Source organism: Leopardus geoffroyi, chromosome B2, assembly GCF_018350155.1.
Source record: "Leopardus geoffroyi isolate Oge1 chromosome B2, O.geoffroyi_Oge1_pat1.0, whole genome shotgun sequence".
NCBI lineage: Eukaryota > Metazoa > Chordata > Mammalia > Carnivora > Felidae > Leopardus > Leopardus geoffroyi.
Window position 1 is genome coordinate 35,479,093 of NC_059332.1, and position 20,958 is coordinate 35,500,050.

Sequence of the window (20,958 nt, forward strand, 5' to 3'; positions counted from 1 at the left end):
TCCAGATGAGAGCACTGATTTTCCAACCTGGTTGCATACTGGATCCCTGGAGAGCATTAGCAATCCTGAAGCCAATGCCTCAGAATCAGTTGGTCTGGGGTACGGCCTGGGCAGGGGGATTGTGAAAAGCTCCTTGGGGAATGTGACATTGCAGCCGAGGTAAAGACCACTTGGAGTGTGGATTCCTGTGTAAACCCACCCCGGCCTCAGCTGAGGCTCTAGGGATGGCTGCAGCTTAAGGGGTCAGATTAGCTCAGAGACTGCAGCCTCCAGCGCTGGGGGAGAAGGAGGTAAGAGAAATGGCACCCAAGACAGGGGGAGGCAGAGGCAGAAGCCAGACACGGCTCTGACTACTCTACGGACAGTTCTGTCACTGTCCAGCCCTGGCTGGGCTGCCCTGGGTCACCTCGTGTGCCACTTGTGGGCTGCGGGCCTCGGCTCCAACCCCTTAGCACAGGCCTAATAAACGCTCATATCAGACCAACTGTGATTTCTGGGGACCGCACAATAGAGAAGGGGCTCCTGGGTACAGGACAGTGAAATGGGCCTCTGTTACCCACAGAATGAACGTATTATTTGACATCTAAGGCTCAGAACACGGAGCCCCTAATCTGAGAGGCAGTGAGGTGGCCAGAGAAGGCTGCAGGCTCTGGGGCAGTCCCAGTTCCTCCAGGTACCAGCTGTGTAGCCCTGTGCAACTGGCCTACCCCTCAGGGACTCTGTTTACCCCTCTGTCAAATGGGATCATCGTACCCACTTTGGAGTGCTGTGAGGAGTCAACTATGTCATTCCCGCATCATTCACACCAGCACTGGACACGTGTTGTTCTGTTCCATCTAAAACACTCCAGCCTTTTGTCCAAGACCCTGTCTCCCAAACAATCCCCTATTCACCATGAAAATATCAGCCCCACGACACTAGGGATTTTTGTGTGTTTTGTTCACCAACGTATCTTCAGGTTCTAGAACAGTGCCTAGCATATGGTAGGGAACATAAGTATTATTCAATGCCTGTTGCCTGACTACGATCTAACAACTCCGAGAAGTTACTACCCAGTAACAATCCCCTCCTTCCACAAAATCACAAAGGGAAGCCCAGGGTGTGTGGCTTTCCTCAGGTCACAAGGCGGCTCTGCAGAGCTGGGTGTATGTGAGCCTCCGCAGGCCAGCAGGGATGAGGGACGCTGGCAAAGGAAGCAGGCCCCCCTCTTGACACACCACTGGCACACGGGCAGCATAGTCTGCCCCCCCCCCCGCCCCCGCCCTGGCAGAGGTGCAGGTCTGCCTCCTAATGAGCGTCTCCCGGGGCAGGAAGAGGAACTGGGCTGACAGGTCCCCTCGCCTGATTGAGTCAGCCCCCCAGTCAACAGTCCTAGAGGCTTCTAGGCCAAGAAGAGGGGGTGTCAGGCCTCACTGAGCAGGCAGCGAGACCGGATGGCAGCGCTCCATGCAACCCCAGCCGTACGGCAGGGGCCTAACCTCTTCTGTCGCAGTTCAGTTTCTGCACGTGCGAGCTGGGGAGGAGAGAACGCTCCCAACCCAGGGCACATGTAGTGGCTGGGTTCAGAGGAGAAGCACTTCCCTTCTCCAGCAGGCTGGCAGAAGCACATGAAGCTTCTGTGAGGTGCGAGCCCCCAATTCTGGGGAATCCTCTCCCCAGATGAGGACCCAGGACAACTGACCCTCTTAAAAATCCACTCATTCAACATTAAGGTGTGAGTGAGTGAGTGACAGCATCCCAACCAGGGCAATCTGGCTTAAGGGGACTAAATCCTCAAATCACAGAAGGTTCAAGGAGAGAGAAGGGGGACTTCAGGAAAGCCAGGGGAAGTGCTTCTTGTCATCACCCACTTCACTCCACTGGAGAGCTGGACTTGCTCTGATCTGGAGGCCAGCTCCCCTGATTCCAACTGTGCTCAGCTGGCTCGCGTGGGTTTGGCCTGGAGACACAGCAAAGGCAGGGGGACCCCAAACCGGAGGGCCAAGCCAGAGGCGACTTCTGGAGAAGAGAAATGTCCCTTCTCCTTGTTTTGGCAAGATACAGAAGCTCCAGGCCTCTGTTTCCCCATCTGTGAAATGGGCATGTCACTAGTACCCAACTTCTGGGTTACTAGTGCGATTTAAATGCACAAAATACGAGAATGCATTCAAACCAACTACGACACAATTTGGCCCATGTCTGAAAGACTCAGCAATCTTAACTCATTTCCACCCCCCACCCCCGACTCCCATCATGGCAGGAAAACGATCCTTTCTCACAGATCCCTGGTTCTCATCCTCCTGGCCTCTTTTTCATGATAGGAGTTGATAACTCCTGTTTGGATTCTCCCCTCTCAGTGCCCTGCTCACAGCCGCCCTCCCCGCGTACCCTGCTACCTCTCTGACCATCTCCGCTTCCTTCTCCTGCTTCCAACCTGTACGGAGGCCTTGGGCACCCCACCTCTGCCAGCTCTCTGTCCCCCCCGTTCCCTTGGCAGAGCATCGCTGTGCCTGTCCCACAGCCCCTCACCCTGGCTCCCTGTCACACTTCCATTTCTGTCTCTTGACCCCAGCTCCAAACACCTTGACTTCCCTTTCACCCCCTGATCTGGGCAGATGTCAAGGCTTTTGAGTCTTTCTTCCACCTCCAGGCTCAAAGCAGATCTGCCCCAAGGCCCTGGGCGAGCCCTCCTCCAAACGTACCCAGCTCACACCCGTCTCAGCCATCTGGCAGCAGATTGAAGGTTAAGAACACGGATTCTCTAGCCAGCCTGCCTGGTTCCAAATAGTAAGACACCGGGGAAGCTACTTAACCTCTCTGGCCTCTGTTCCTTTACCTGTAAAAGGTGGATAGTATTAGCACCTTTTTCAGGGGAAATACTAATCGTTGGGAGAAATTAACTTAGTTCATAGACATAAATTACCACGGAGATGCTACAGGAGCCTTTGCTATTATTATTATTATTATTATTATTATTATTATTATTATTATTATCATTATTATTACCTGTCTGCCTCCCATTCTGGCCTGGGAGCAACCTAACAGGGAGACTTGGGTCTGACGCTCAGAATGCCCACGGCACGCAACCTGGTGCCCAGTGCCGGCTGGCTTGGAAAACAAGGCTGTTAGATCAAGTTGAATGTGTTCTTGTGAGGCTTCAAGAGGTACCTCAGACGGAAGAGGAAAAGTGGCTTTGTTTTCTTGCACAAACCCCTCCCCTTTCCTCCCCTGAGAGGGCCTCCCGGACATTTGCACCTCCCAAGTGGCTGTTGGGTACATAGGTCACCCTGGAGCACAGCAGCAGACAGGCCTGCTCGTTTTCCAGGCCAGCGTGACATGCCTGGCCCCTCCATTAACACTACCATCAGTCACTTCACTTCACGGTCAATCTGTTCCTGGCTGTGGAGAAGGACCCAGCTGCCTGGCCATTCTGCAGGGAAACTGGTCTGGGGCTCAGCCTGGGAGGGGGAAATGGGGGCCTGTGGGGGTGTTCCCCACCATCTGCACCCTCCACCACACCCTCACCTCCTCCAGTGGCTGCACAGTGACCCCAGGCCTCTGAGCCCGGCTGCCCTCCTCACTGTCCCCGACGAGGTTGGGTTCTGAGGGTGCAGGGCTGTGGGGGGTCAGCTGGACCCCCAACAGCCTCTGGGCAGAGGAGCCAGAGATCTCAATTCCTCCCACCCTGTGCAACTTGACCTGCCAGGCTCTCCCATCCCTCAGCCTTGAATTTCCCCTCCCTTTTCCTGTCATCTCAACCATTCTTCCAGGAACCAATACCCCCAGCTCCTCCCAGCCTTCCCCAAGCCTCCTTTTAACCCTGCTGCTCCAACCAGACCGTCCTCCCAGCCCCCAGCACCCCAGAAGCCTCAGGACCCGGTCAGACACATACCAGGGGTTCATTTGGCTGGAATGCCTATTTTTGTCTCCAGTCTTATTTTGCACAATTATTTAGCTATCTAAAATGCAGATGTGCACACATCTGAACTCCCTGTGGTCAGACTTCAAGTTCCCTCAAGATGGAAACGTGGCTACATTTATATTCCCCTAAGTGCCACACAGCTGCTGGTGTAGTGGAGCCAGCCTCTGTGACTGCCTCTGGAGGTGCTCAGTGACAGCCTTTGGAGCAGATTGTGGCTGTTCTGTTCCCAACAAAGAGGCAGGAAAAGGAGCCACTTCATCTCCTGGATCAGCAACCTAGTAAGGCAATCTTGAGGGCTTCCTGGAGGAAGACAGGGGTGTCTGAAGGCCATCCACCTTGTCATTCACTCTCCATCCCACCACACATACCCAGTCGGAAGCCACTGTGAGCAGGGTCCCAGGGAGCCCACGCCAATGCCATCGGCCAGGATGCCCCGAAGGTGTCTGACACCCCAGTATTCCTGTCGAAGTGGCCAGCAGAGGCCCGGCCTCCTCAAGGCTGCCCAGGCAGCCCTGCCCATGAACCCCCTGCCAGCTCATCCCCCAGCTACAGCAATCACCAGGAAACCAGGCTGGGTTCTCGTGACTTAACACAGACCGATACCAGCTTCCAGCTTCTACCCCCACCGCCCCCCCCCCCCACTCCCCGGCACTTACCACAGTTTGTAATTACATGTTTCTCTGTGTGATTATTGGATTAATGTCTGCCTCCCCCGCGAGAATGTAAACTCCACAAGGTTGGGCAAAGGGTGAAGACTATGTGTTTTGTTCCCTGCGGATTTCCCAGCATCTAGCGCACAGTGCCTGGTGCCTGGTAGGAAGTCTATAAACGCTTGTGGACAAAATGCCAGGTTTGGTATTTTATGCACACCAGAGCCTGCTTGTGGAGCTTCTGAGCAGCCCTTTAAGGCAGGTAGGTAGCCATTTAAAACCCATTTTACAGATAAGGAAACTGAAGCTCAGACAGGTCAAAGTTTGCTCAGGGTGCCAGGGCTTTTAAGTCACAGAGCCAGGATTAGAAGCCGAGGACCCGGGACCTACGCCCAACAGTCTACACTCTAAAGGGTGATGGCGATAGTGGACATGTCATAAGAGTAAGCTGTCACATCAAAAAAGTTTCACGTGGGGCGCCTGGGTGGCGCAGTCGGTTAAGCGTCCGACTTCAGCCAGGTCACGATCTCGCGGTCCGTGAGTTCGAGCCCTGCGTCAGGCTCTGGGCTGATGGCCCAGAGCCTGGAGCCTGTTTCCGATTCTGTGTCTCCCTCTCTCTCTGCCCCTCCCCCGTTCATGCTCTGTCTCTCTCTGTCCCAAAAATAAATAAAGGTTGAAAAAAAAAAAAGTTTCACGAGTTCTCTGTACTCCGCCCCACCCCCCACCCCCCACCCCCCATTTATCTTGGGATGCTGATTCCCCGGATTCCATCTGCAAGGAGTTGGGGCTGGTGGGGGCCCCGGCCACCTCAGCCTGCATCTAGAGCCCCAACCTACTCCCACTTGCCCCTCCACTGGAAATCATGGAGACACAGGCTGCAGAGCTCCAGGCCAGGACCCCCAACACCCACAAGGGCTCCCCCGGGGAATCCCAATCCCCCAGCCTGGGGAGGTCTTCACCAATGCGGGGGAGGGGAGGGCAGACAGCGGTGGGGGAGGGTGGGGAGGGAGGCCTGGGAGGAGATAAAGGCAGACACTGCCCAGGGAGGTGAGAGGCAGGGACAGTGCAGCTCCAGGAGGCTCCGCCCATACTGCCTGGGCAGCCTGCACGTGCACCTGCGCTGGGGAGGGACATTTTCTCATCTCACCGGTCATAGTCCCCGTTGCAGAGTGCTCTCACAGGAATGGAGAAAGTTTGCCAGACTGGGTTTAGGGTGTTCTTCATGACCTCGGTCTTGTGGCAGATGGTGAAGCTGGTGAAGAAGAGAGGGAAGGTGTCAGGCCCGAATCGAGGGAGGCAGAATCCAGGTCAACAGAGGGGCCACAACCCAAGAGGCTCTGCGGATGCCAGACAGTGGAAACTACAGCTGCGTGAGATGATGAGCCACCTGTCAGTAGCAGCATCCAGCCAGGAACTAGATGGCCACTTCTTTCTTTTTTTATTTTATTCTTTCTAACGTTTATTTTATTTTTGAGAAAGAGAGAGCGCGCGAGCATGGGCTGGGGAGGGGCAGAGAGAAAGGGAGACACAGACTCTGAAGCGGGTTCCAGGCTCCGAGCTGTCAGCACAGAGCCCGACGGGGGCGGGGGGGGGGGGGGCTAGAACTCATGAACTGCGAAATCAGGACCTGAGCCGAAGTCTGACACTTAACCAACTGAGCCCCCCAGGCCCCCCAACTAGATGGCCAGTTCTTGGTGATGTTTTTTGGTTTGGTTGTTTAGGTAGGCTTTATGTCCAGTACAGAGCCCAAAGTGGGGCTTGAACTCACGATCCTGAGATCAAGACCTGAGCTGAGATCGTGAGTCAGATGCTTAACCCACTGAGCCACCCAGGTGCCCCTCTTGGTGATCTTTGAGGGAGCAGGTGCAGAGCATCAGGAGATATGGGTTCTGCCCTTCCTCCCCCCTCCCCCCACCCTGTGTGACTTTGAGCTAGCAGAACCCTCCCCTGTGAACTCAGGGAGTTGGCTGCTATCAGCCATTCTTCATCTGAGACCCATGTGGATGGGTCTCAGGGATTTCAGGGATTTCAGGGTCTGTGGATGGGATTTCAGGGTTTGTGAACCCCTGGAATTGGGGGAAATTGGGTGGGTGACTCTCATCTGCTTGCTGTCCCCCTCCTGGAACACTGTCCCAGATTTCCATGTTCATGGCTTGCCTCCTCACTTCCTTTAGGTCTTTACTCAAATGTCACCCCTCTGACACGAGCACTTGCCCTGAGCACCATATATCAAATTGACAGCTCCTGGTCCCCTGACTCCGACATCCCCTAGACCCCTTCCATGCTTTTTTTTTCTTTTTCACTTGTTACTGTTTGACATTTGACATAGTCTGTGTATCTCCTTATTTATTGTACGGTCTATCACTAAAATGTAAGTCCTGTAAAGGCAAGCGTTTTGTCTTCTTTGATCACTGGTGTATCTCCAGTGCTCAGAACAGTGCCTGGCACTTAGTAAGTGTTCACTAAATATTTTTTTTTGGAACGAACTAACGAATATCTGTACGTCTCAGAGGAGAGTTTCCACAGATTTCACTGGCATTCAAGGCAGTGAAAGTAAGGCCCCTGGCTTAGACAATCTCTAAGACACTTTAGGCTCTCCCAGTCTGAATCCATGAGGCTGCTTTGCAAACTAAAAGTGTTGAATTGGCTTATCCCGCTGGGCTCCAATCCAGCATCCCTGCCCACTCCCCATGCCACGCCTGCTGGCCCTATCCCAGAAGCCTGCCCCACCACCTGGAGGGGCAGCCAGGAGCCAGGGTGGAGCTGGGGGCAGAGGCTGTCCCCCTGACACTTCCCAGCATCCACTCCAGCCCCCTCCCAGCCTGGAAAGGTCACCCCGGAAAGTGCCTGGGCCCCACCCATGCCCACACAGCCTGTGCCATTTCTTCTCTGGCAATTTTCAAGTCAAAATGTCATTCCTGTCACCGCGGCTCAGCGTTTCTCTGCTCCTTCTCGCCCGCCCACTGGAGAGTAGAGATACATGTGGGAGACCTCCCCACACACCCCGGAGCTGGTGACGAGGACAGGAACAGGGGCGACGGGGACAGGAGGGACCATGGCTGCCCAAGCTGGGGCAGGTAGGTAAGGCAGGAAGAGGAAAGGGTTGGGGGAGAATCAGGTGCAGCCGCTGGGCGGTGAAGGGAGGGAGGTTCCAGGGTGCAGAAGCCCTGGCCGGGCTCCAGAGGCCTCCTACCTGGAGCAGTGACCCCGGCCTGCTGCCCTGCTGTGGAGCCTCCCAGCCCCTCCATCTTTCTGGACCCGCTGACTTCTCTGTCTCCTATCCCCTGCCAGCCAGTTTCTTGACCCAGTCTTCTGAGCTATGAGCCCGATTTCCTCCCTACATGCTTCTCCCTGAGCCCTGTGTCGTTCTGTTTTCTGCTTCAGACTCTTGTCTGAAACTGCTTTCTCTAAGGTCCCCCGGGGCCCCTCACCACCAAACCCACAGACTCCTCGACTCCCCGCTGCACTTGCCCTGGGGGGCCAGGTCTCAGTGTGGCCACGGACCTCAGGATGGTCCCTGCCATCCTGTCATGACTCAACTCCATTCACTCTGACAGACGGGCATACACTCAGGACGTGGTGTGGGAGAGCAGGAGCCACGGGGCCAGACAGGCGAGGCTCCAGTCCCAGGGCCACTTCAACCAGCTGTGCAGCCCAGGGCAAGTGACTTTGTCTCTCTGAGCTTCCCCTTCATTGTAAAATGGGGAGAAAACAGTAGCTACCACTGCCAGGCCCTGTTCTAGTTACATTAACTCATTTGGTCCTCAAAGTAACCCTGTGAGGGAGGTGTTATGATTATCCCCACTGCGCATACTGAGAAACTGAGCTGTGGACGTTATAGTTGCACTGTCCAACATGGTAGCCCCATGGGGCTATTGACCTTTAAATTAACCTCCATTCAATTAAAAACCCAGTTCCTCAGTCACACTAGCCCCGTTTCACATACTCAACAGCTACATGTAGCTACTGGCGACCGCACTGGATAGCCAGACGCAGAACATATCCACCCTCCCAGAAGGTTCCGTGGGTTAAGAGACTTGCCTAAAGTTACACAGCAGGCGGGCTGGCACAGCCCGGCTCTCCATCACGTTCTTGATCCCAGAGACTGGGACTGAACGAGGCAGGACAGGCTGCACAGGGCCAGAGCACAGGGGGTGCTCTGTGGGTGCCTCCTTCCCCTTCCCTCCTGGGGAGGCAGGCATGACATTCCACTCCCTGGGGTCCCTCACTGACCTTCCTCCTGTCCTCTTCCTAACTGGGGCCGTCTTCTACTCCTCTCTCCTCAAGCCCGTCTTGCACCAGTTCAGCCTCAACCTGTGCCCGCAGGCTGGCCCACCCTTCAGGGGCTTCTGGGTGGGTTTCCTGAGCTGCCCTGAGCGTCCCCTCCAAGACAGCTCCAGCCCCCATGCTTCGAGCGAAAGTCGCCCCCAGATAAACTCCCATCGCCTCCCCCATCTGACCAGCTCCTTTGCCATCTTTAACACTCTGGGTTCCCCACAGCTCCACTACTGGGGAGGAGGGGGGCTCTGCCGTCAGTGGCCACCCGAGTCCTGCCTAGTGAGGTCCTCCCCTCCCCGCTTCCTCCCTGCCTTTCCACAGCAAGGCTCGCCTGCGCTCAGCACCTCCCACCTGTTCGCGGTGTCAGTCACGAGTCTCTCCCTCTTCCCTGCCCCCTCCCCACCCATCCTACACAGGCTCTTCTAGAACAATCACTGGCAAACACTTTGCAACACACCCCTCTCCTGCTCCCAAACCAAAATCCCTCTCTCCCGGCCGGCTGGCCTTCACCTCAGAGACAGACCCGGCCTGACCAGGCATCGCCTCTCTGGAGGGGACCTGTGGGGACATTTTCTTTCCGTGGGCGCCCAGAGCATCACTGGGCCCTTTTCCTCCCTCCCTCAAGTCAAGTCAAAGTCAACAAGAATTATTTAAAGAAACCCTGCTGGGAGTCCTTCGGTGAGACAAAGACTCCTTTTGTTATGCAAATGATCATACCTAATTTCCCTTGTTTTGTTCCTTCAGGTTTTAAAATCAGTTTTCCCCTCGAACTGAAACACACCTCCTCCTGCTACTCCCTGCCCCCCAGTGCGCGCGCGCGCGCGCGCGCGCGCGCACACACACACACACACACACACACACACACACACACCCAGAGTTTCAGAATCTAGGGAAACTTGGTGGACGCCTCTCTGTCCCCTGCTCAGAGCATACCTGCTTTGCACTTACTTTCATTTTCCCTACCCTATTATTTTTCCCCGCTCCTCCCCCAAGGACCCATTTTCTTCCCCTCCTTTAAAACCTGCTTCCAAGCTCCCCTTCTCCAGCAGCGTTTCTCTAATTAACCTCCCTGGCCCCATCGCTTCCTGGTTCTGCAGAATCCCAGCTGTGAGTGGCCACAGCCTCCCAGAGCTGTACTGCTTAAAGAGACCATGGAGACCTCCTAATCCAACTGGTTCATTTTACTGATGAGAATACAGGCCCAGAGAGGGGGCATAACTTGCCCCAGGTCACACAGCGAGTTGGTGGGGGGCACCGAGGTCCCCAGACCCTCAACCTAGAATCTGTGCATCTGTGTGCATGGCTGACCTACATTTGCCAGTGTGTTGTGTGTGTTTCTGTCATATTGTGGGTGGCTTCTAGATTAGGGAGAGGAGAGGAGGAAATGGGGGCTTTGAAGACGTGTGCGGTTTTGAATGAAGCCTGTGGCAAGGTGTGGGCTGGGCAGGTAAAAGGGTTCAGATTTGCCAGGCTGAGCGTCTGGTAATTGGGTGGGGGGCCCAGGTGGTAGTGGGGTGTCGAGACGGCTGCAGGTAGAGACGGGGTGGGCTAGAGATAGGCACTGATCTGTGTGGAAGAAGAAGGGGCCGTTACAGGAGCTCCTTATTCCCAGCTTAGCCCTGTTTTTGCCCGCTCCCCTCACCTCCAACGTACCTACCACCCACCATTGCTGAGCCCCTCAGGAGGGCACTGCTGGCTTGGAAGCTGTCCCCACCCCTTACCCCTACACACACACCAGTCCCTACCACGTGTCAGGGCACCACCCAGGAGCCCCAGACTTCCACCCTGAGCAGGAGCCCCAGGGCAGCACTGGGAAGAGGCGGGCCCAAGCCCTCTTGCCTGGTGGGTCACCACACCCCTCCATCCCTGATTCCCGAAAGGGGGTGAAGTGCTGTTAGAGAACTTACGTTCCATCCTCATTGCTTCTGTAAAACACCAAGAAGGGGTCGGACTTCCCAAAGAAATCTTTCTTGTCCAGCTTGTTGGCACAGAACTGCATGGTGGCTACATCCTGGTGAGAGGGAGAGAGAACAGGGGTGTGAGGCAGGAGTAGGCTGGAAGGTGCCCCAATCCCTGTGGAAACACAGCCCCAGGGCCCTGGAAAATAGGAGGGTTCTGAGCACCAGGCTGGTTAGAAAGGACAGCATGTTACATTTGCCCTGCGCCAACCAAGGGCCAGGCCCTGGGCTAACACGTTGGACGGTCTCATTTCATCCTCAAACCCCACGGCGCAGGTCTAATGGAGCAGCCGGGGGGGTGTGTGAAGCAGGTGCATTCTGGAGCCAGCTGCCCCAGTCTGAATTCTGGCTCTGCCACTTTCTAGCTGTGTGCCCTCAAACAAGGGAGGCAAGCCGTCAGAGCCTCAGCTTCCCCTCTGTAACACAGGGCTGACGGCAGTACAGACCTCAAAGCACCGTCGTGAGGGCCAAATTGCAAAGCACTTAGCCCAGGAGCAGGCACGTCCATGTTAACGCGCACGTCGCTTTATTACTATTTTACCAGGGGGCTCAGAGAGGTGAGACGGCCAGCCTCAAGGCTACTCTGAACTTGGTCTGCCAACCTCAAAGCCCTCACTCTGTCCACACTGCCTCATTGTCTCACACCCTGTGTGGCTCCTGGAGGACAGCCCAGATGAGGCATTGCTTTCACACCCACTAACCCAGGAGAGGCCCACCCAACTCTCGAAGGTAGATATGGCCCATTTTACAGCTGAGGAGTCTAAGGCTCAGAGCAGGGAGCGACTCCCCCAAGTTCACCAGGCAGAGCCCTGGGTTTCTGACTCCCCGGGTCGTTCATGGCCCTGGATGACCCAATACTCAGCCCAAGAGCACAAAGAAGGTATCCAGGCCCTGCTGAGGACTGCTGGATCCCTCCCCTCACGTGACCCCAAGCCCCTCAGTCTGCCATGGCTGACAGGGCACTGGGCAGAAATGCCCCCATGTCCTTCTCTCCACCCATCCCCCTGTGGCCTCTTCAACCTGAAATCTCTGCATCCCGAAAAATCTCCTGCCAACCGGCCAGAGCTCGGAGCTTTGTCTTCTAGTCCTTTGGGCCTGGCCTGCCCTCAAGGGCTAGGGCCTGTGGGGAAGTCACCTAACTCTCACGCTGCCCCCTTCCTCTCAGTGGGGAAGAGGGTCTCTTGAGCTCAGCCCCACAGCCCGGTGAGGACCAAAATGGTGGCAGAGCTGAAAAGGCAACCTCCCACAAGTTTGAAGGGCGTGGTCAAAAGGTTTGGTAGGGAGAAGGTGGTGGTATAATGGTTAAGAATATGGTCACTGGAGGGGCGCCTGGGTGGCGCAGTCGGTTAAGCGTCCGACTTCAGCCAGGTCACGATCTTGCGGTCCGTGAGTTCGAGCCCCGCGTCAGGCTCTGGGCTGATGGCTCGGAGCCTGGAGCCTGTTTCCGATTCTGTGTCTCCCTCTCTCTCTGCCCCTCCCCCGTTCATGCTCTGTCTCTCTCTGTCCCAAAAATAAATAAACGTTGAAAAAAAAAAATTTAAAAAAAAAAAGAATATGGTCACTGGAGCCAGACCACCTGCTTCAGTTCCAACCCTTTCTAGCTGTGTGACCTAGGGCAAGTTAATCACCCTCTCTGCACTCAGTTCCTCATCTGTAAAATAGGGTACTGGCAATGCCTACCTCATAGGCTTGTTGTGAGGCTGAAGTGAGTTAATATGAGTGTACTGCTGAAAACAGGATATATACGGTGCACACTAGATGCCATGTACGTGTAAGCTCTTAGGGATATTTGGACACTTGCCCTCCTTGCACACACAACATATGTGGCCTCTGCCCCTGCCCCACCCCACCCCAAATGCCTCCCTTCAAGGACAGCTGACAATAGCAAACACAGAGCATCCGTTCACTCACTCACTCACTCACTCACTCACTGATTCATTCATTCAACAAACATTTATTAGATACCGTACGTGTAGCCAAGTCACTGAGTTCCTTATCACCTTTAGCCCGAGAAGTAATCCTCTGTTGCTTTTTTATAAATGAGGAAGCTAGGGCAGAAGAAGCTGACCTGCCCAAGATCACCAGCTGGCAACCAGCAGAGTGTAATTCAGCACGTATGAACTGGCTGCAAAGTCAGGCCTCTTTGGGCATACCACTCTGCTGAGAGGGAGCGCGTTCCAGCTGTGAGGCCCTCTTCCCTGGTTTCTTTGGACTCCAGGGGGGGGGGGGGGTCGGGGTTGGGGGAAGGGGCAGGGAGGGGCTGGCCTCTGGTTAATCTGGGACGGAAGTACCCACTAAAGGGAGGCTCTGAGGAGGGGCAGTGCTGAGGCACACAGCAGCCAGAGCACAGAGGTGCGCGGGTAAGGACGGCTTTCATCGTGTCCCTCTTCAAGACTGACCCGAGAGGAAGAAGGAGCTGGACTGGGGGCTTGCAAGGCCTAGCAGCCCCAGGAATCCTAGAGCCTCCAGAGAAACCTAGGACTTCAGACCTGGAATAAGAGAATGGCTGACTTATTGAGCACTTACTGTGTGCAAGTCACTGTGTTAAGCCTTCTCTTTACATACGTTATTGTATTGAATCCTCATAAAGACCATATGAAGTAACTCCACTATTCTCCCCATGCTACAGATGAGGACACTGAGGCTTTTAAAGGCTGTCATAGGCCCACAGTCACACAGGAGGTAACCGAGGCAGGTAGACTTCAGGGCATTCCCTCTCAGCCTCCCAAAAAGATCTCTAGCCTTCTAAGTCTGTCCCCTATAGTCACTGTAGGAGAAAGTTTCAATCCCACCCCATGCTGGATGGAGGAAGCATTTTAAATGCCTCCCTGGGGAGTTCTATCCCATGGCCTAGAAAAAGGAGGCGGCTTAGGACCAGGTGGGCTCCTCCCAGCACTGGCTATATAATTTGTGGGGCCCAGTGGAAAGGGAAAATGTGACAGCAGGGCATTAAACCGAACTTAGGCCCTGTGTGACTGCACAGATCATAGGCCCATGAAGCCAGTGCTGGCTCCTCCTCACGGAGGCAGCGGGCAGTGGCATCAGAAAATACTGACCTCTTGGGGCACCTGGGTGGCTCAGTCGGTTAAGCTTCTGACTCTAGATTTCAGCTCAGGTCACGATCTCATGGCTCATGAGCTCCAGCCCTACATCGGGCTCTGCACTGGCAGTGTGGAGCCTGCTTGGGATGCTCTCTCTCTCCCTCTCTCTGCCCCTCCCCAGCTAGCACACTCTCACTCTCTCTAAGTAAATAAATTAAAAAAAAAAAAAAAGAAGAAGAAGAAGAAAACACTGACCTCTCAGATTCTGCTGAGGACAGAGTGGAGATAGCCCAGCAAGGCGCCCATAGTTCTGGTGTCTAAGCCTCAGTTTCCCCATCTGTAAAGTGACATGCTGGACAGGATGACTACACTGTCCTTTAATGCAGGGCAATTTAGGCTTCCGTGTGAATGCTACAGGGAGCGCCCTGGGACAGGGATGGCCGTGGGGAAGGCTGGCACCCAGGGGACAGTCTGGGAATCCAAAACCCCTCCACCGGCTTCCCCGGGATACGGTTTAGTCGTATCTCCAGATGTGATTCCACACAATCAGAGGTCACCTATAGGACACCTGCACCTGAATGAACACAGGCAAGCCACACACAGCAACCTGCCCCGGTTGACTGTAAAATACACACATATACTTGCAACAGCCAAAACCAAGAAATCCAGGAGAAAGAGCTCTTCCTTTTGCTTCCTAGGAGAACCTTCAAGGCCCTACAAGATCAGGAAGGGGGGCAGGAATATGAGGACAAAATCAATGCAGAACTTAATTATTGTAACTTCCAGGACCATTCAGTGCTCCCCTGGGAGGGGGGGCCCCTGGCCCCGGCACAACACCTGACACAGAGAACAGTACAGGGGAGTCAAGGCCACCTGGCTGGAAACCACTTCTGCGACCTATCAGCTCAGCAGCCTCTGACAAGCAACTTACCCTAAGCCTTGGTGTTCTCCTCTGGAAAAACAGAGTAATAACGCCCCCTGTGAGCCTGTCAGGAAGACTGAGGCAAATGGCATATGTCAAATACCAGCCCACAGTGCCTAGCACGGAGCAGCTGCAAGAACAGGGGCCAACACTTGTGGAATGCCATCCTCCACTGGGCCGGACCCCATGAAACTGCCTACCTACAAAAATGGCAATACCACATGGGTCGACCTCAGGTGGACGTGCCAAGCACTGTTTTTACGGTGACTAATTCATTTTAATTCGTTGAATCCTCTCAACCGCCCCAATGAGGTAGATGCCATTATCGGTCCCATTTTAAAGATGAGGAGACTGAGGCCCAGAGAGGTTAACACCCTCGCCGGAAGCCACACAGCTACTAACAGGAGAAGTTGGGATTGGAACACAACAGTCTGGCTCCAAAGATTAATAACCGAGATTCCAAATGATGACCCCCCCGAATCATCAAGATAAGTTGAATTTGTGTTCTGCAGCCTCAGTTTGAGGACTCAGAAAAGTGTGAAATCCATTTTAGAAAGGCTTCCTCCGTGCAAACTAGTTAAAATTAAAGAAAAGAAAAGAAAAGAAAAGAAAAGAAAAGAAAAGAAAAGAGAAGGAAAGGAAAGGAAAGGAAAGGAAAGGAAAGGAAAGGAAAGAAAAGAAAAGAAAAGAAAAGAAAAGAAAAGAAAAGAAAAGAAAAGAAAAGAAAAGAAAAGACTGGCTCTAAAAATCAGCTAACTGGAAAAAGCTTCCAGGCAGCCACACCTCATTCCCCTGCTGATGGCAAATACAGGTTTTGCTGGCGGCTTATTTTGTCGCTCAACCTGCCCTGCCATCCCTAACAAGATCTAGACCCAGAAACAATCACCAAAAGCCCATTAAGATTATGGGTACTGCTGTGCCATTGTGGAATCCACAGGGATACAACAGACCTTCAGTGAGATTTCTAGGCTGTAACGAAAGCAAGCTTCTTCCCTCACGGGTGAGCCCGCCCCAGGGAGTCCTGGAGACAAGGAACTGTCCTGGTCTGGGGACCCTACTTCGGAAGGCGGCTCTGAATTATGTCAACAGTCATATCATATGAACAAGGCTTTGACTGCTCCCCTTAAATGTGGGTTAGTGAATGGACCCCAGGAAGAGGCTGGGAAGTGGCAACAGTTGGGACTGAGCCAGCAGGACTAGGAAGCAACGAATTCCGGCCATGGTCAGAGGTCCCTCTGTTTGATAGCTTCAGCTGGAGGGTGGGGCTCTCTGAGCACAAGAAACGCTGTTCCCAAACCAGAAGCATCTCTGGAATCAACTGTGCAGAAGATAAACAACTCCTGCAATATATAATTTCCTGCAATTTCTGCCTTTTCGCCCTATCTTTTTAAAAAACATATTAAGTTCTTCTAAAACAGCAGGATTGCCTCAATTTGCATCTTTCCACATGTTAATCAGGCTGCTTGGGAGACTACAGCAAACAGCCTTTCTCTCCAGGGTGGCCTGGCCCACTCTAGCACTAGCCCTCCGACCCAAAGAGGCCTTGCAGGTCAGAGGTCAGGCCCAGAGGTCAGCAGGTGGGCTGAAGGCTGGGAGAGGGTAGCAACACCCTGGAGGGGAGAAAAGAAAACCGGGTCTTGCTGGCATGCTCCAGGATCAGAACAAGAGAGTAAGGCGAGTACAAAATTTAAAAGGCGCCCCGAATCTCAGTAATCAAAATAAAGATATAATGTGACACCTTTAAAAATCAGCATCAGTGCAAAAATCCATAATAAAACACCAACGATTTAAATAAAGCCGTTTTACAAATGAATAAACGGAGGCACAGAAAAGTCAAGTAACTTACCCACAGTCACACAGCTAGTAAGCAGTGGCATTTGGTCTAGATCCAGAGCCCAAGTTCTTAGCCACTTTGCTCACATACTACACCCTAAAAAGTAGTTTTATAGCTTTTTTAAAAGTTTACTTATTTATTTATTTTGAGAGAGTGTGTGTGAGTGGGGAAGGGGAAGAGAGAGAGGGAGAGAGAGAATCCCAAGCAGGTTCTGCACTGTCAGCACAGAGCCTGATGTGGGGCTTGATCCCACGAACTAAGATCATGACTGAGCTGAAATCAAGAGTCGAATGCTTAACTGATTGAGTCACCCAGGTGCCCCCCCCCAAAAAAAAGTACTTTTAAATGGATGGTGGAACCATGGTGATATTTATTGTTTTCTCCTCAAAGTTGGCTGGGTTTTACAAATTTCCTGGAACTTGTACATTGTCTTTTTTAGTCCAAAAAAGAGAAGACATCAATTAAAAGGAAAAAGAATCATTAGCTACAACTCTGAAATTCAGCACTCCAGCAGGAGGGAACACAGCTCAGAGTCAAGAGTCATTCTGTGCGCAGTGACCTCTGAGAGGGCTTCCACATTCACAGAAGGGCCCGGAACCCCAGGCTGCTGGGATAAGACTACAGAAGCAGGGACCCAGGGCACAGGTGTTCTGGGATGTCCGCGAAGACCACATAGGCTAGAACTGATTGGAATATAGATGGTGGGTGTAGACGTTGGTCTAAGAGATTGGGTCTGTCTTTACACGTTGACTGTAACAACCACATGGGGGTCAAGCTGTTTTTTCTCTGCTGTCTTAATAGCTGACTTCCCAAACAATCTAATCAGTTGTACATCTGTTGATTTGGTCATTCAGAAGCTGAAAACCCCAGATTGACTGTTTTCCCTCCCACTCATGGAGACTATGTGCCTGGGATACTAACCAAAATCCATCAACAAAAGCTCAAACGAAAAATGGGATTATTTGGCTAGGAGGATGTTCAGGGCAGTATTAATTACATTTTTTCCTAGAAGAGAATAGATTTAATAAATGATGGCTCATCCATATAATAGAGGAACAATATATAGCTATTAAACCCACGTTTTCAAAAAATATCTAATGATATGGGAAAATAAATCTGAATACCATATTCTACTAATTATAAAAGGGGTGCCTGGGTGGCTCAGTGGGTTAAGCCTCCAACTTCAGCTCAGGTCATGATCTCACGGTTCATGGGTTTGAGCCCCACGTTGGGCTCCGTGCTCACAGCGTGGAACCTGGAGCCTGCAGGACACTTATATCCGTGCTAGCCATAACATGCATCTTTCCTAAATACCAACCTGCATACTTCTGAGTCTCAGAAAAGCTTCACCACTTCCCCCCACTTCACCTAACCTCTTTCTTCTTATCTCTCTCCCTTCCTCCCAGGACTCTCCCCTAGGCTCCCACATGGAGACACTGGGCTCTCCCTGGTATCTGTCCTCAGAACAGTGAGAGTTCTGACTTTATCAAGATTCAGAACTGCTAAAGGGCTCTGCTACAAGGTCCTCCCCCCCCCCCACTTCCCACCCACTCCCACCTACACCCTCACCTCTCTGACATCACTTATCACTGTCTCCCTGCCCCAGGGCCTTTGCACAAGCTGCTTTCCTTGCCATCTTCTTCAAGGTAGCTGTAAGGGCTTATTCCTTCACCTGTGTGTATTTTGGCATATTACATGATATTATCCATGGATTTTTCTTCAGGATAGTAAAGAGTGCTGTAAAATGCTTTCTATTAAAAAAGAGGCAATGGGGGGCGCCTGGGTGGCTCAGTCGGTTGGGCATCCGACTTCGGCTCAGGTCATGATCTCTCAGTCTGTGAGTTCAAGCCCCGTGTCAGGCTCTGTGCTGACAGCTCAGAGCCTGGAGCCTGTTTCAGATTCTGTGTCTCCCTCTCTCTCTGACCCTCCCCCATTCATGCTGTCTCTCCCTGTCTCAAAAATAAATAAACGTTAAAAAAAAAATTTTTTTTTTTTTTCAACGTTTATTTATTTTGGGGACAGAGAGAGACAGAGCATGAACGGGGGAGGGGCAGAGAGAGAGGGAGACACAGAATCAGAAACAGGCTCCAGGCTCTGAGCCATCAGCCCAGAGCCCGACGCGGGGCTCGAACTCACGGACCGCGAGATCGTGACCTGGCTGAAGTCGGACGCTTAACCGACTGCGCCACCCAGGCGCCCCTTTTTTTTTAAATAAAAAAGAGGCAATGGGTCTGATGAATTAAGGACTACTGCTGTACTGTGATTGCTGGTTGACATTTCTGTCTCTCGCACTAAACTGGAAACTCTGGGGTGGTGGCAAGGACTGAGCCAAGCATGTTTGCTGAAAAAAATGAATGAACACGTGAGCGGGCTAGTGATACCTAAGGGGTGGGGGTCTCATGGGGCAGCTGCAGTGAGAAGCTTTGACTCCCGAGGCTTGTGAGAGGGGAGCCACACTCTCTCCAGTGTGTACAGGAACCTGACAGGGAGGCAGTGAAGACGTGCTATCTGGCCAGGACCCCCGGGCTCCACGGCAAAGCAGGTCTGGGTGTCTGGCAGGCGTAAGGGTAGCTGAGGATCTGGGAAGGGGAGGGCCAGGAGCTGTCCAACCTGTGCGTCCACAACACCCCCCCAGCTCTCTTTAGAAGCCCAGCCACTCACCATGCCTGCTGAAAGCTACTGGCCCCACAAAGATCACAAAGCCCACCCCTGTTTCATGTACCATAAAGCTCATGGCTGCACCGTGGCTGAGGGAACTACTCCCTGAGGACTAGGGGTCCACAGCCGAGCAATCTTTTTAAAAAAAAAAAAACTTTTTAAATGTTTATTTATTTTTGAGAGACAGAGTGCGAGCCAGGGACAGGCAGAGAGGGAGACTGAATCTAAAAGCAAACTCCAGGCTCTGAGCTGTCAGCACACAACCTGACACAGAGCTCGAACTCACAAGCGGTGAGATCATGACCTGAGCCTAAGTCGGACGCTTAACCGACTGAGCCACCCAGGCACCCCTCTCCGCCTAGCAATCTTAAGCTGTCACTTCAACCTCTCTGCACCTGTGAACTGGAGGCACTCACTCCTACCCACCTCCCAGCCCTGTGGTGAGGACCAAATAGACTATAATCATGAGGATCTTGGTCAATTGTGAGGGCTATGCAAATGTTGGTCAGTATTACACAGAATAATAATAGTTTTACTGCTGAACATAATTAAATCTTTGGTGATTCAGAGGCCCTTCAGGAGCTTAAGCTCATCGTTGTCAACATCCAGTATGAATAGTATTTGGGATCAAATTCCAATTGTTGCAACTTTCTTGTTTAAATTCTAGATAAGGAAAGCTTTTCTGTAACCTATCAAAGCATGCTGGTGACCCACTGAAGTCCTTTGCTAGTCCCCACCCGTCCACACCATCCGACTACTTAGCAGAACACATTCACTTGAGCAGAAAGCCCTGCTCTGGTTGGAAAAAAAAAAAAAAAAAAAACCCTCTCAGACTCCACCCTCTTCCTTTGATCCTCCTACTGAATGCCGAGCTGGAGCCACAGAAGCAAAGCAGCTCAGATGTAATTATTTTCATTCAGCCAGATGCTGGGAATTAGTCTCTTTTCCTTGTAAGTATTCTAGGGAAAGACAGAACTCAGCCCAAGACGCCCCGAAAGAAAAGGAGCTGACAATCTCAAGAGGAAGGGTGGGGGAGGGAGCCCACCCCCCACCTCCTTGCCCTGGGAACAGCTTAAATCAAGGAAACTGTGGCCACCCCTGGAGGGAAGGTGGGGAAGGAGCAAGGAACAGGGAGGCGCCTAATGGATACTAAAAGGCAGATTGTTTGCCAATCCCGGAAAACTAGACCAATGACAGCACCCAGCATTGTCCAGGGCTTTAGAATTTCCAAAGCACTTTCACTCGTATTACCTTATTTAATTATAAACTAGGGAGGAAATCACCAGCTGAGCTGGAAGCTTGGGGGCAAACGGAATTTAGGCTTCAAGAAATTCAGATTCCATCCTTCCCAGGCACCAGTTAGGCAGAGCCGCCTCCATGAGCCCCTTTAATCCTGGAGACACCTCTATCAGCCCCAACATACAGATGGAGAAGCTGAGGCTCGGGGAGCTTCGACAGCTCTCCTGTAATGTCGGCTGTGTTCTCTCTCCCTTGCCTGAACGCCAGTGACTTCCGGATGGTCAGCATACACATTTGTAGTTTTCATCGCGGTCCGCTGCTAAACATTTGGTCTGTGCTTTTATTCGGTTACAGATTCCTCCTGATCGATCCTGCAGGACTGGCCACCGCACACCAGGCCCTCTGCTGGGGCGGTACACCAGAGGGGGTGTGGTCCTGCTGCTAAATTCCTCCAGACCCACTGAGGTTAACAGACAC

The 20,958-nt window shown here is 52.8% G+C and overlaps 1 protein-coding gene across 4 annotated transcripts in view; it reads right to left on the minus strand.

Moving 5' to 3' along the window:
* Positions 1 to 20,958, minus strand: part of CPNE5 (copine 5) — a 97,122-nt gene that overhangs the window by 25,933 nt on the left and 50,231 nt on the right. For 2 of the 4 annotated variants that reach the window (XM_045498006.1, XM_045498005.1), the window contains 2 exons: positions 10,737 to 10,840; positions 5,699 to 5,803 (listed from right to left, as the gene is read on the minus strand). In XM_045498006.1, coding sequence (XP_045353962.1) covers positions 5,699 to 5,803; positions 10,737 to 10,840 — 209 coding nt within the window. Of the gene's footprint in view, positions 1 to 4,557; positions 4,636 to 5,698; positions 5,804 to 7,744; positions 7,856 to 10,736; positions 10,841 to 20,958 lie in introns of those variants that run through there. The other 2 variants (XM_045498007.1, XM_045498008.1) reach the window with 2 other exon arrangements.